The following is a 14,432-nucleotide window of genomic DNA, read 5'->3' on the forward strand; positions in this document are numbered from 1 at the left end:
GTGTCTCCTAGGTGCATGCTGCTTACAGTCAGGCACATGGTCGCTACCTTTATAAAGCCACAACCTCACCATACACATCCTAAACACTGAAAAGAATTCAAGAAGAAAATCCAGCGAGAGAGCAGAGTCCCTGCAGAAAAATACACCGCCATACACTTCTGGAGGGTCATAAGCGATGACCGAGAGGGATTACTGCTGTATGGGTCTATACATTTGTTTTTTAAGGAAAGTCCTGCATAATATATATTTAAATATTCCACCACAAGCGCTTTGCAGGAGAAACTGTAGGCAGTCAGATATCAACATCCACTTTGTTCTTTATTTAAAACCTTGTGTTTATGGCATATAGGTGCTCAAATATTCTACAATGTGACCTTGAAAATCAAAAGGTTCACAATGTAAACTAATTGTCTAACTTGAGACCAGGAGTTCATAAATGTAACCACAGACATCCACAATATATCATTAGATGTTCTGTATATTTTTTGCTGTAGGCAATACAGGAAAATGTATCTGTTCTTAATGATACTGAACATCCCCTCCAGTATGAATTTGATATAATTCCCTCTGAACGTTGCAACACTGTCGGTACACAAAAAGATACGTGTGATATTTTGATGCCGAAAGATTTCAATAAGCCATATTGACCTTTGCACAGATACTGCTGTACTATATTTGTAATGTGTGTTTTTATTAAGTTATGTTTGTTCTTTCTACTTATTATCATTATTCATGAGACAAAGACAAACGGGAGATGGGAAACAAAAATCAATTTTATTTATTTTTATTCGAGTCTAAGCATGTTTATGTGACCCAGTGATCTACAATATAAATGTAATGATTCCTGCTTTTCTATTCTTTCTGTCTGCTGTCACATGAAGGTAAAAATGGCATAAAAGGAATGTTAAAAAACCTGAGATCAATATTATTAGTAGCTGGTTCACTTCTAACAGATTGCACTGCAGGTTTCTTAGAGGAGCTCAAATAACATCTGTTTTCTTTTGATGAAAATGTAAATTAGCAGCTCCAAACATTTGATGCTTTGAAGCCTGCAACTCACACAAACTCAGTTAGATATTAAAACTATTGAAGGGATACTTTGCCAAATTTTCACCAGATTTATATTATAACAATGTGGGTATTATGCGTAAATGAACTGTGTTGAACTTCTCTTCTTGTTACTTGTTGCTTGTTGTTGCTCAAACTACAGATAAAAGTGGACCAAGAGAGCGAGGGCCCCCCTTCTCTCTCTCTGAACCTCAAAACAAACTCCGATCAAACTGTTAAACAGTGCAGTTTTGATAAAATATAAACAAACACTCTGTTACTGCACTGACTATTTCTTGCCTGAATTGTTTTCAGAAACATATTTTAGTGCACCATTTGTTTGTAATATGAGTGTTTGTAAATAGAAAGTAGCTGCCAAACTATTTTCTGTACTGTAAAACAGAGGTTGAAAATACTGAGATCAAACTATAAAACTAAGCAGTGCTGATCAAATATTAACCAAGATTCTGTCAATGCATTGCATATTTCTCACCTCAGATGTTGCAGAAACATGTTTTAGTGTACTGTTTAGATTGTAATTCGTCAGTTGCCATATTGTTTCCTGTGTCAAAATGGAAACTCTGGTTTCATCATCCGCCAGCAGGAGTGTTTATTGGTCCAGTGTAAAGCAGTGCATTCTGGTAGTTGTAGCTTTTATACCTTTTGAGCAAAAGAAATGCCACAGTCCTTTTTATCTGTTTTCTCTGGTCATGTTGCACCAGTTTCATAAGTATTTTTATCTTTTACTCTATAGTAAACCCTGTTTTATGAAAAGCCAATTTTTTCCAGCAGTAAAATACTTTTTTAAATTATTTTTTTTCCTGACGCAACCATTTTCCTTGTCTTCTCAGATTGATCACTATGCCCAGAGGGATCTGAAGAAGGGCCTTCAGCTCTTCGGCACAGAGGGCAATGTGGGTCTGACCAACGCCTGGATGATAGTACAAACTGATGTAAGTTGTCTGATCTCTGCAGGGGGCGGGTGGTGCTGATCTGAGACACAAGTTGGAAGATTTTCAAGACAGAAAGTACAGAGAAGTTTTAAAGGAACATTAATGCTTTTCTGTATTTTGTGTCTTATATGTATGTAGTTTTACAATGAAGGGCGTTCATATTAAACATGGACAAAGTTTCAAAGTCTTTAAAATACCTTGTATTTATATTTATTTCCTTTTGTAACAAAAGCACACAGTTAGCACTGTGTGCTTGTCAGCAGCGAACATCTGTGTCTGCATATTACACTCTAGATATCCTTCTGATTCTGCTGTTTACGTCTCAGGATGCCACTACCGTGATGTCAACACAAGCACATGGTGCATTGATGCAACACATGTTTCTGTTTAGATAACAGGAGCACATGGCAACCAACGCCAGACTATCAACAAACACACATGCTGGCATGAATGTTTAGATTTAGGCAACAAGGACATGGATGTTAAGTTTAGGGAAAGGGGGCATACGGTAAGGTTTGGAAAAAAACATCATATTCAGACAGAAGCAAACACTGGACTCAAAGTCCATTGTTTGTGGGATCCATCCACCTCCACTCCCACCCACCCAATAGGCTCCCTGCAGTCCTTAGATTACGATGTTATTGGCATAACAACCTGCCGCCACTGTCCCACTTTTCATCATCATGTGAACACAGCAAGTGCCATCCAACTGTCAGCAGCGTATACTAACAACGCACCTGATTCTGCCGTTCTCACCTGACACTGTCCAGCAGCATTTCATGTGCATACAAAAGGTGTCTTTTGGCGTTGTGCACTTACACCAAAAGCACTCAGTTTGGGTGAGAGATGACAACGAATAAATTCATACACAAAGCAAACAGCAAGCTCCCAGGTGAAAGTCCATGGTGTATTGGACCCATCCATTGTCCCTTCGACCCACCCTATAGGGACTTTCCAGCCCCTTATATTATGTCGTTACTGGCAGCATTTCAAACTGATGCCATTCAGTGGTGAATCACACTGCCACACAGGTTCATTCTCGTCATATTATAAACTGACGCCACCCACCAGCATATCATACCACCACTACAGGTGCCTTCTGGCTTACCAGCAGTGTATCATACTGCCACAGAAGGTGCCGTCCAGCCACGTCATAAACTGATGCTTTCCGCAGGTGTACCATACTGCAGCAAAAGATGACTTTTGGTGTCTGTATCTGATGCTAAAGTCACTGACCAAGCCATGGTATTTGACGACTTCTGAATGAGAACGGACTCTTTTACGTAATGGTAATGGTTTTTGACCAATAAAACATGTAAACATATTCTTGTAAAACCCTTAAATACAAGTATGAACCTATAAATGAGCATAATAGTTCCTGTTTAAGACATTTTTCTTCCTCTCAGTCACAGTTTGCTGAGGTAATGATGCTTTAAAAAACATTCTGTTGTGAAGATTGCAACCCATCCAAATTTAACTTCAGTGCCATTTAGCAAGTCAAGTCATGAAAAATACCCTGTGACAAGGTGAGATACATGATGCTTTGAGTGCATTAGTCATTGTGGCAGTGCTTACTTTTGCTATTGGCAAGGTTTCACCAATCACTGTGATCACATTAGATGAAAAGGGAGTAGTGAAACATTGAAAGGCCCTTCGATTTTACATTTCTCCATTTTGTGTAAAATTTGAATAAAACAGTGCAATCCATCCTGTGGTTAATAGGATCCAGACATTTACAAGCAGGATGGTAAAAAAAATACTGGCAATCTAAAATATAAAAACGGAATCAGTAAAAATGTGTGAAATATCTCGACCGACAGTAACAAATACTCGGAGCTTTGCTAGTTTAAATGCTGTGGTAAAACGCTGTCAGAGAGATTAATGCAAACATCGTAGACTCTCTGAGGTAATCTTTGTTTCCAGCTCTCACTTTGATGTGCCTTTTTTTCCCCTGCTTTGTATTATTTATTTATATTTTCTAAAATTCCACTGCAAAGAAAACACAATGTGAGAAGCTAAGATTTGGAACTGCAGAGGATGGATGGTGCTGCTGGTGGTGAAAGCCTTTGGGAGACATCAAGTGATAGATCGGAGACTCCGGGGCTCTCTGGACCTTTTTTCACATCACAGATCCAGTGTTATGGCTTGTAGTTTTGTTCCATTAGCAAATGTGCGGTAAATGCTGAATGCTTGGCTCTAGTGTGTGAGCATGGGTGTTGAGTGTCTGCAAGGCATTTTGTCTACGTGTGTGTGGAGGCTGCAAAGGCACAAATGATGACAGTATTGCTATGCAAATAATATATGCAAATGTGTGTCTGTATGTGTGGGTGTTAATATGCATTTTTTTCTGCGACAGGTAGACAGCATAAGAGGAGTCTACATGAATGAACCACTGGTTGAAAATGCATGTTTGCAAGCGGGAATGTGCGCATTTCCCTTGTCAAGTCAGAGCAGCTGTGTGTATGGGGCTCCATAAAGTCTGGCTGAGATGAAGTCCATTAAAAGGCAGCTCTCATTCTGTCACTGTTCTCCCTCCCGAGCCTCCTTCATACATGCTGAGTCACTGAATAGATAATACAGCAGATGTCCCTGGAGCAAAGTTCACCCTGAATATTATTAAAGGCCGCCTATAGAATAAGAAGAGAATCTACATACAAGAGAAGAAGTAGTAAAAGCATCCACAAAGGCGCCAAATGTGGGCACAATAAATCAGAAAGGGTCACACTCGGCGCTGGTTGTAAACTTTTCAAGGTGAAAACATTTGAATATTCCGACTCTGTGCCGTTTGATTTGTTCTCGAGCTGCTTCAGATGCTTTCTGGTAATTTGAATTCAGCTTTACCTCATGATAAATTGCAAACTTGATCCATTGTTTAAGCGGACGAGCGAGTTTTAAATTAACACACAATCACTGATTCTGTGCACGGAGCGGCGCAGGGAGCGGCTCGGGCGGCATTATTCCCGTGTGGAAATAAAGTCCACCGAGTGAACAAAACATCAGGGGCACTTTATCTTTCCGTGAAGTACACTGATGAATTGGATGGTGGTGGAAACCATGATCCCTTATCAAAAATCCATACCAATCACAGAGGGGGGAAGATGTAGATAAAAAGAAGCAGACGAGTTAGAAAATGATTTTTAGGGCTTTGAGACAAATGAGATGTGGATTGTACAAAATCGTCTGAAGCTCAGTATCAGAAAGATTAAGGGTTTTCTATACACACAGGACATATGAATTATTTTGCCCAGTAAATCTTATTCTTGGCAGGTAAATAATTTTACTTTCCATCAGTGGAAGTTGTTTATTTGATGCATTAAGGCCCAGACACAACAAACCAACAACGACAGCTAACGGTGACAAAAGGCAACTGTTGTACCTCAAGTCATCCATGTCTCAGCCAAAAACATGCACATAAATACACTGCAAAGAGTTCAACTGACGGCCAACCAGCACGTACGGTCTGCACCTGCATTAGAAAAAGTAGCTCCATATCAATACATGGTGGTCATCCATAACATATACTGTATAAATAATGAACTTAGGATCAACCATTAGTTTGTGGATTTCCATGAAGCTTCGAGTTTGGCTGCAGTGACTGGTACGGACACTGCGCAGACAGCCTGTCAATCAGTCATGCCCTTAGACATGCATAACTTTGGGCTTTAATAAAATGTAAATGTATGAGTTATATAACAAGCCTCCCAAAATACACAGGTTGTGCACAAATTACTGGCTTATGATAATGTGGGATATGTACGAATCTGAGTCCTTTACTTTCCACAGGAAAAAACATATAGTGAACAGTTTATGATAGCATCCTGGATTGCTTTGATCTCACTCTGAACTTTAGCCCTTTTTTTAACTTTCATCACTTCTGGTACTCTTTTTGTCTGCTGAACTTAACTGTCAATCAGAGTCATTTCATTCATTGACTGGCTCTCGCCTTTCCAGCATTCAACAGGCTGAGTCGGCTAACAAAAAGCCAACTAGGGCCAATGAGGGCCAACAGTGTCGGATACACCACAGTTCATGGCCAGGGCCCTTAGGATTTCAGTGTCATGATAATAAAAATATCAGACTCTCGTGACTCTTTGTCTTTCTCTCATGCAGTTTCGCTGCTGTGGAGTAACCAACCACACAGACTGGTTCGAAGTTTACAATGCCACCCGTGTGCCGGACTCGTGCTGCTTGGAGTACAGTGACAACTGTGGCCTGGACAACCCGGGAACATGGTGGACAGCGGTAAGTTCTACCATGAAAACTACCTCCAAAAGGTGCTTATTATAACTCTAATCTTTTACAGCTTTGTATTTATGCAGGATTATAAACTCACTGTTTGCTAAACCCCTTTCCCAGGGATTGTAGAGTCTTACCTCAGCAACCGTAACAAGGCGCAGCAGGCCTGTAAAGTGCTGTGCACGGGGCCGTAAGAGAGAAACTGGTGTTTAGAGAGTTTGATAATCAACTTAATATAATGTAGAGTAGATTATCTGTTGAGGTGAGGGTCTACCTGACCTGTACAGGAAAACCAAGCACCAATTTCATCTCAGCTTAAAAAAGAGAGAAAAACAAAGAGAAAAACAAAGACAATACATCTGAAGTGAGGTTGTCACAGTTTCGGTCACATTTCATTTAAATGCAAATTTGTAATGTCGAAAGGTAATTCCTCATTTAATCCCAAATCAGTCCAGGACCATAATTAATATGACTTAGCATGTCTGCTTTTCTTCCCGTACTGAGAAGATTTAAAAATGGAAGTAACCAGTTACCTATTAGAAAAACAACAGCTCAAAAGTCATCCAAGTCAGCAAAGACAAGAAAAAGGCATGCTATTTTTCTTTTCTTTTTTTTTTACTTTAGCTATGCAGGACTCCAACACAGAAACAGCAGGACACAGTGAGAGGTTTATATTCATCATTACAGATATTGAATTAATCACCTCACTCCAGAAGGACTTGACTGCTGGTGCCACTAATGTTCATCTGATGTATAATCAGTGTTTTAATGTTTTGCAGCTGTACTGTGCAGAGACTTGTTTTACTTTCAGGTAGTGATATAAGTTTAAACAAACAGCCGTACAACAAATTGACAGACAAGCTCTATATCATTAATTAGTTTAGAGCTACAAAAAACCTACAAAACTGAGGTCTTACACCTGTGGTGCACCTTTTTTTAAAGGGATACTCCAGTATGATAACATAATGGGTAGTATGTATAAACTTCCCTCGATCTTGTGCTGAGATCTCCCTGCTCCTCTCTCAGATAAAATCTACCAAATGTTTTGTGACATCTGGCAGATTTTTGCTGACAACTGCTGGAACTACAGATTGTACCTCCTCATTTTTTGAATGCCTGCCATCAAAGACACAAAGGCCCAATCACAATACACCCCTTGTCCCTAACAATTTGTCCTTATCCCATCTGTTTTAATGTTAAAGTTTCAGGTAGGGTGTCCTAATTCTTATCGGGATAGAAGGGCAGGACAAAGCCTAAATATAAGAAATGATCACCAAATTGGCTGCACAAGCACCAAACGAAACCTACAAATGCATTTTCTTTTTAATAAATACTTTTAAAAAATGTCTTAGTTTAATGTAATTTCAACGTATTATGGTCTTTTTTTTAATTACAAGCATAAAAAAAAGCTGATAGTGTACCAATAACTTGGAAGAGAACTAACTAGCTAATACTACATTATTGCTGATTTGTGCATGACAGTGCTGCGTTTTTGCATATTTACATGCTTCATTTCCTTTAATGGCATCTGACAATTGACATTTAACTAAAATCCAGCACGGAAATTACTGGTTGTTGCTGCTCCTCTAGTATCAGTGCAGGGTAGAAGTACGGGTTGCTCACGTTAGCCTACGGAGAAACACTAGTGGCCTGTTAATGAAACTTTTTTATTTGCTAATTTGTTCACTCAGTTGATTGCGTGTAACTTAAGTTGTGAACAAAGCGCAGAGTCCTGACAACCACAAAAGGTTGCCTGAGGCCAGGCTAGAGAAATCACCATAGCAGAAGATGGCACACAATGTTGGGCAACACAGGTTGCATCTGTTTATGTAAATACCAGCATACTGATGAGGTGTCAGGGTCTTGAAGGGTTGTTCCGTTTTACAGGGGACTTTTTCAACCACTGCACCTTGTGAAACTGTTTCATAGGGCAAGGTGCCAGTAGAAAACAAGCTGTAGGGGTAAATATATTACATAGGGCTGGGCCAAAGTGTGTTGAAGTGGATCAAGAGGGAGGGAGGCATCTCTCTCTATCTTGATCCGCATCTATACTCCCAAACTCAGGCGAAGCTCTCATCAGATTGTAAAACTAGGCAGCACTGATCAAATACAAACAAAGATTCTGTTACTGCATTGCTCATTTCTCACCTCAAATAATATGTTTTAGACTACTGTTTAACTGTAATTCATGATGCCCGTAACCAGCCAGCTGGCCTATTATTTCCTATAGAAAATGGACAAGCTCACACAATGTCACCCACCAACCAAAACATCTATTGGTTCATTGCAGCACAGTGCATTCTGTTACTTATAAGGTTTTCTACCTCTTGAGCAAAAGTGAATGCCACAGCTCTTTTCCTCAGTTTTCTCTGGTCATGTGGCATCTTTCTGCTGCATAAACTGTATTATGAAAAGTCCATGTTTCCAGCTGTGAAATACTTCTTTAAGTCTCTTCACATCTCTTAGGCCATTGATAGTCCACGCGGACTTTGAATCCTGACCAGGTTAAAACCAATAATTGATGCTTCTCTGCTACTTCCAAACCAGATGAAAAAAAATTGTTGGCACTTGAGTTGAAATTAATTAGTTTCATGTAGAAAATCTGCCAAGAGGGCTTGCATGTGTCTGAGTGTGAGCATGACTATTAATGCTGAAAACAGGATGTGCAGAGCATTGCATCAGTCAAAAGAGAGAAATACAAGCTACATCATTCCTGCAAGTTCGTCCTAATGAGTATGTAACACGTGTAGGGGTGTTGCTGCAGTAGGAAAGTATGCAAATGCATTAATCTGCACATGTAACATGATTCAGCAAGACTGCAGGTAGTTCCAGGAGGAGTAATTGAGTGTGCTGAGATAATATGTTGGGACAGCTGGTAATAATTGTGAATTCATTCAGAACTTAGATTACTCCGCCTACATGTGACCTATTCATCACCCTGACAAACTCTGCTGTGCTGAGATCTTTTACTACAGTCTCACTTTGGAAGTGAAGCTAATCGTGTCTCACATGAAAGCAACCACCTGTTCTCTCGACACTCATCCTATAAACGTGTCATTAACACAATTAGTCCCAGTAGTCATTCAGTCATTAAATGACGCCAGAGCTAGAAAACTGACAACTGGCCTTTTTATGTCAAGTACAACTGTTCAACAGAGAGAAATTGCTGTCTTGAACAACCACACATTCATATTTAAAATTCCCTTTCTTCCCAAAGTCCCAGAGAAGTCAGTCTTTCACTGAACTGCTGTCTTTCCTGCTACAGGACACTATCTTTGAAAATTCCAGTCTGGTTTCAGAGGCCTCGCTCTATCGGACAGAATCAGGCCTCTTGACTAATGATCTCCTCTTGGCAGCTGATGCATCAAATTGTGACCTTCCTCTTGCTTTTATATCATCCTTTGACTCGGTAGAACAGACTATCCTTATGCAGGAACATGGGGAAGGTGTCTCTGACTGAGCCTTTGACTGATTTTCATAAGATTTAACCAAGTGTTCTTAGTCTGTGTTGGAAATTCATTCTAATTCAAGGTCTACCATTTCCTGTGGGATCCCGCAGGGTTCAATTTTAGGTCATCTTCATTATTCATGTTCCCACTAGGCCACATGTCTTGAGAACATCATATACTGGATTCAAATTCAGTGTTGCTTATCTTATTTGGGGTATTCAGTTAGTTCTATAATATGTTACAGTCACTTGGGTAATAATCTAAATAGGGCTATCAGCATTAATGTGTTAATCGTGAAGCAATTAAGATCCGTACATAACATGTAATTTATTTTAAATCAGCTTAATCGCCGATCAACACTCCTGTCTAGTAAATTTGACACAATTTTACCCTAGGTCATCTTAAAAATCTTGTAGCTACAGCAAGAAACACCATTTTTACTGGTACAACATTTAAATTTTCATCTGACTAATTCAGTTCACCAAAAAAAGAAAATAAAAAATGAAAAAACCCGAAAGCAGCAGACCTACACAACAGCTGCTGTTCAGCACTGCCAACTGCAAAAGCTGATCATTGCGCTATTATTATTCAGCATGAGAGATGAAAAATAAAGTGTCACAATAAGACGTGTTGACAGGAAAATTAAAGCCAAAAATAAGTTTTGAAGTCAACACATTGTCATCATTAACACACTGATGCCACTTAACATACGTAGTAGTCTGCTTCTGTCATACAGCAGAGCTGCAGCACTCTGTGCACATCGTAATGAGCGAATATGATGAACAGTAATGACAACAATTTCAGTGAAGCTTCAGATGTTACTGAGTTGATGCAACAAAATGGTAAATGGGCCCATTTCAGAAATCATATCGAGTGTGCCAGATGTCGCCTGTAGAAACAGTCACGGTTTGTAAAGCACCACATTAAGTGTGTCACAAGTCTCTTTTAAAAATTTTATACCTTGTTGGATGATTTCAACAAGGATGTGTTTACAGCCACACTTCAGGTTTGAGGTCCAGAGTTTACATCACAAGGTCCATTTAATTTACTCCCCGACTTTCAATCATATCTCTTGTGTCCAGTTGAAATGTAGATGTGAACATTTTCATTTTTTTCTGAGCTCTTTTATACATTATCCTTGAGATGTCCATGGCTTAAAGTAATATGAAAACATGGCAAATTTAATATGCTAGCGTTGATCAACTAAAACCTGGTTCAACATTAGTTTTCTCATGTTTTGTTCAGACGCCTCTCACAAGCTATTTAACCTTTTGAAATCTCAGCAAAATTGTGTGAAAAACATGGGGAAAAGAGCAATGACCAACTTGGCAAGAAAAGTCCCATAATTTGTAAGAGATTAGTTTAAGGTGACACAGAAAATGAGTTGAAAATGAGTTATACAAAAAGGAGGGAGGATTTATGGAAAATGATTAAAAGCTCAGAAAATAATGACAAGAAAAGTATATTTATAATTCTAATTATACATTTAAAATTATGTTACAGGGAAAAAAACATTTATAATTTTCTGCACTTTTTGGCATCATTTTCTTGTTATTTTCTGCTAATTTTCAGGTATTTTATTTTATCTTTTTAATGATTTTTTTTTTCATTAATTTATTGCTTTTGGGGCCATGTGCTGTTAAGTTGCTCACTGGCTTCTTCCCATGTTTTTGAAAGAAATTAAACCAATTTGCTCAGGTTCAATGGGTTAATATGGTTGAAAGCTCATGAACAGCTATTAAATTAACCTTGATGTGGAAATTTCTCAACATACAGTTAAATGTTATTGTTATAAAGCACAGTAAAGTGGTGTATATTTTCACTTGGGGTGGGTGGCACAGCATAACCAAAAGCCGTAACTGCACTTAGGAATGAAAAGTTAGAGCATCATGAAGCTCTTTTCCCAAAAAGCCAGTATGACAAATTTGATACCAATTCATGCCTCAGGTTGTGTAGTTTTGTAAAATATCACTACCTTTAAACCTGCTTTAAAAATGAGGGTGTCACAGCCTCTCAAAGACAGTAAGTCGACCTCCAATTATTTTTTTTATTTTTTTGGCAGCTGCAGGGTCAGTGATTGTATCAGAGTGGCCATGACCTCCCCCTGGGAGTGTCACTGCGTAAGTCAGAGACCTTTTTTCAAACTTGTAGATACTAGGGGCCCTTTCACACCTGCCTTTTTTAGTTTGGTTGAATTGAACCCCGGAGAGTTCACCCCCAAAATAACCAGACCATGACCTTGTTGAAGAGGTGGTCACAGTCTGCTCACAAACTCTGGTGCGGTTCTGTACATGTCATTTTTGGTAAGAACATAATTCAACCTTGATCTGATCCAACTGGAGGAAATATTGCACCTTTTTTTGTTTGAAATCAACTCGGTCAGCCAGCTGCTCTGTGCTTTGGTCTGTGCTTTGGCTAAAAACGAGCCTACGCCTGCCCTCTCTATTCTCATCAGAGCAAAACAGTTGTAGGCTGTGAAGGCTAATGAAGATGTCACGGTTCTTGAGGATTAATGCGCAACTCCCTCTGAACTCTCTATATGCAGTGAATCCAGTGCACCAACACATTATTTTCCAGCTGCACTTCATTTTCAGACTGTATCGTTTGCCTAAAGTTATAAGTGCAAATGAGATGTAATACAACAGTTAGTTCCAAACAAGTAATTTGATTGGTCGAGAGGTATTCCATGAGTGCTGATATACAGTCCAACATCACAGAGACTTTTAACCTTGCATGTATCACTCCGCTTTTCAGCTGTTCTAAACTGTTTATTAAGCAACATTAACGGTCAGTAGTAAGCTAACATTACCGTAGATTGTTGCAATGTTTGAACAGAGAGGAAACGCCCTCTAAACAGTAATACTGCTCAAGAAATATTTGTGCATCAGCGTGATGCAAAAGCCCTCCACCTGCAGCCAAGGAGGGGAGAAGCTGCCACAGATGGGTTTTGTTAAACCGCCGTTCACTGCGAGTGAACCAGCTGTTACAGATGTTACAAGGATGCGCAGTGAGACAGGGACACGCTTGTCTTAGACCAATCACAGTCTGAAAGCCAACAACATACAGACATATGGGACTCGAGGCGTCGGAGATCATTGGAGTGAGTGGACACACATTGGAGCGATGAACTGACTGATCAAACTAACTCATCTGAATCACACAGGCCGTCAAAGCGACTCTTAAACTCTTATTTCACTGGAAGCAGAAAAATGTTCATGATACTAAGCAGCTGGTAACATGTAGACCTTGCCTGCACAAAGTAGCAAGCTTGTGTGCAGAAAAATGGTTATGCGTTGCTAGGCAACAGCTGTCAGTCCCAGCAGTTGCGGAACTATTTGTGTCAGTGGATCCAAAAAATCAATAAATAAACAAACAAATCGTCATCTTTTGTCGCCCGTTACTGTTCAGTTATAAATGGCACTTGTTGAACAAAGCAATATCACACTCAAGGTCGTGCTGTTGGACTGTGATTATCTTCGGCAGAATCACAGCAGTGATGATATACAATACAACAGCACTCCCTCTCATGGGATATTGTTAAAATAACCAACATCAGCCCCCGCAGTTGTCCTTCTGTTGTAAAATTAACCTTTATCAAGAGCAGAACTTGACTGGTTAAAGACCTTTGAATCCACCCACTCCTATGAGTTTGAATTGACTGATTCGTCAAGTCTGGTGCCGTGTAGACACAAACCAAACTCCAAGCAGTATATAATATTGAAAAAAATGGTGTTTACTGATTAAACTAATAAGCTCAGAAGGGGTAGGAGTTTAAGTTTACACTTTGTTTTTAAGTTTTGTGAGTTTATACTTCCTTCTGCTCCTTTTCTAACATATAAGATGCTATTTCTTGTTGGTTATTTGAATTTATACATTACGTTTTTTGTAAAGGTTATCCATTTTGGTTATTGCCATTTTGTTTATTTTTTGTTGTTCTGTTTGTTTTACATGTTGGAAATATCTATCTATCCATCTATTCATCTACTAACACCCTAAATCTCATTCTCCTGGTTAAGTAAATTAAGTTAATCTTAGAGCAGATTAGATAAGAAGCCATCATGGTCACAGGTGTAGACCTGGCTGCAGACAGCACTTCATTTTTAAATACAAACCCCTTAACTCCAGTTGTTTGCAACTCCATTCAGTTTGCCCACTCAGTGGTGGAAAGGCCAAGCTGTGGCTGTTTTCAATTTTAGAAATGAACAGCATAACCTTTTAAAATGTTTTTCTATTACTTTTCCTGAAACCAGGTTCTGCACAAACCGTTGGAAGATTTTTCTAAATTATGCATATTTCCCTCCTTCAAGTGACAGCTTGTTGGCCTTCACGTAGACCCCCGAATTCCACCGGCTCCTCTAGTGTGAAAGACAAATTAATCTAGATGGTTTTGTATTTTGATTAATGTTTGCTCTGCAGATAAAGGATTCAGTTAGTGTAGTTCTTACTGAAGCAATATTTCTGTGGTACACACAGTTTATCAGTCTGATTCTGAAGTTTTAACCCTCGCTACTCATTCTGAAATCAAATCTAACATTAGAGAGTGTGCACAGACACCAAGAGGTTTATTTTGTTGAAAAAACCAAAGGCAGACTTACTCTAAGAGCATATCTTTTTCCAGATACAAATATTAGAAAGACCTCATATAACTTTTTCAGTGAATAGAGTTGGAATAAAGCCTCCTCTTGTCAGTGTTCTTGAACTCGGGAGTTGTGTAAAAAATAAAAAAATCTCTTCACGGTCGCATTGA

General features: G+C 39.1%; 1 protein-coding gene across 2 annotated transcripts in view; it reads left to right on the forward strand.

The window, feature by feature from the left end:
• tspan4a (tetraspanin 4a) overlaps nt 1–14,432 on the forward strand; it is a 203,068-nt gene that overhangs the window by 180,300 nt on the left and 8,336 nt on the right. For both annotated transcript variants that reach the window (XM_042490493.2, XM_042490485.2), the window contains 2 exons: nt 1,899–2,000; nt 6,111–6,242. In XM_042490493.2, coding sequence (XP_042346427.1) covers nt 1,899–2,000; nt 6,111–6,242 — 234 coding nt within the window. The remainder of the gene's footprint in view (nt 1–1,898; nt 2,001–6,110; nt 6,243–14,432) is intronic.

The sequence above is a fragment of the Plectropomus leopardus genome, chromosome 1 (genome assembly GCF_026936395.1).
Source record: "Plectropomus leopardus strain MGB_pleo_1.0 chromosome 1, ASM2693639v1, whole genome shotgun sequence".
Lineage (NCBI taxonomy): Eukaryota > Metazoa > Chordata > Actinopteri > Perciformes > Serranidae > Plectropomus > Plectropomus leopardus.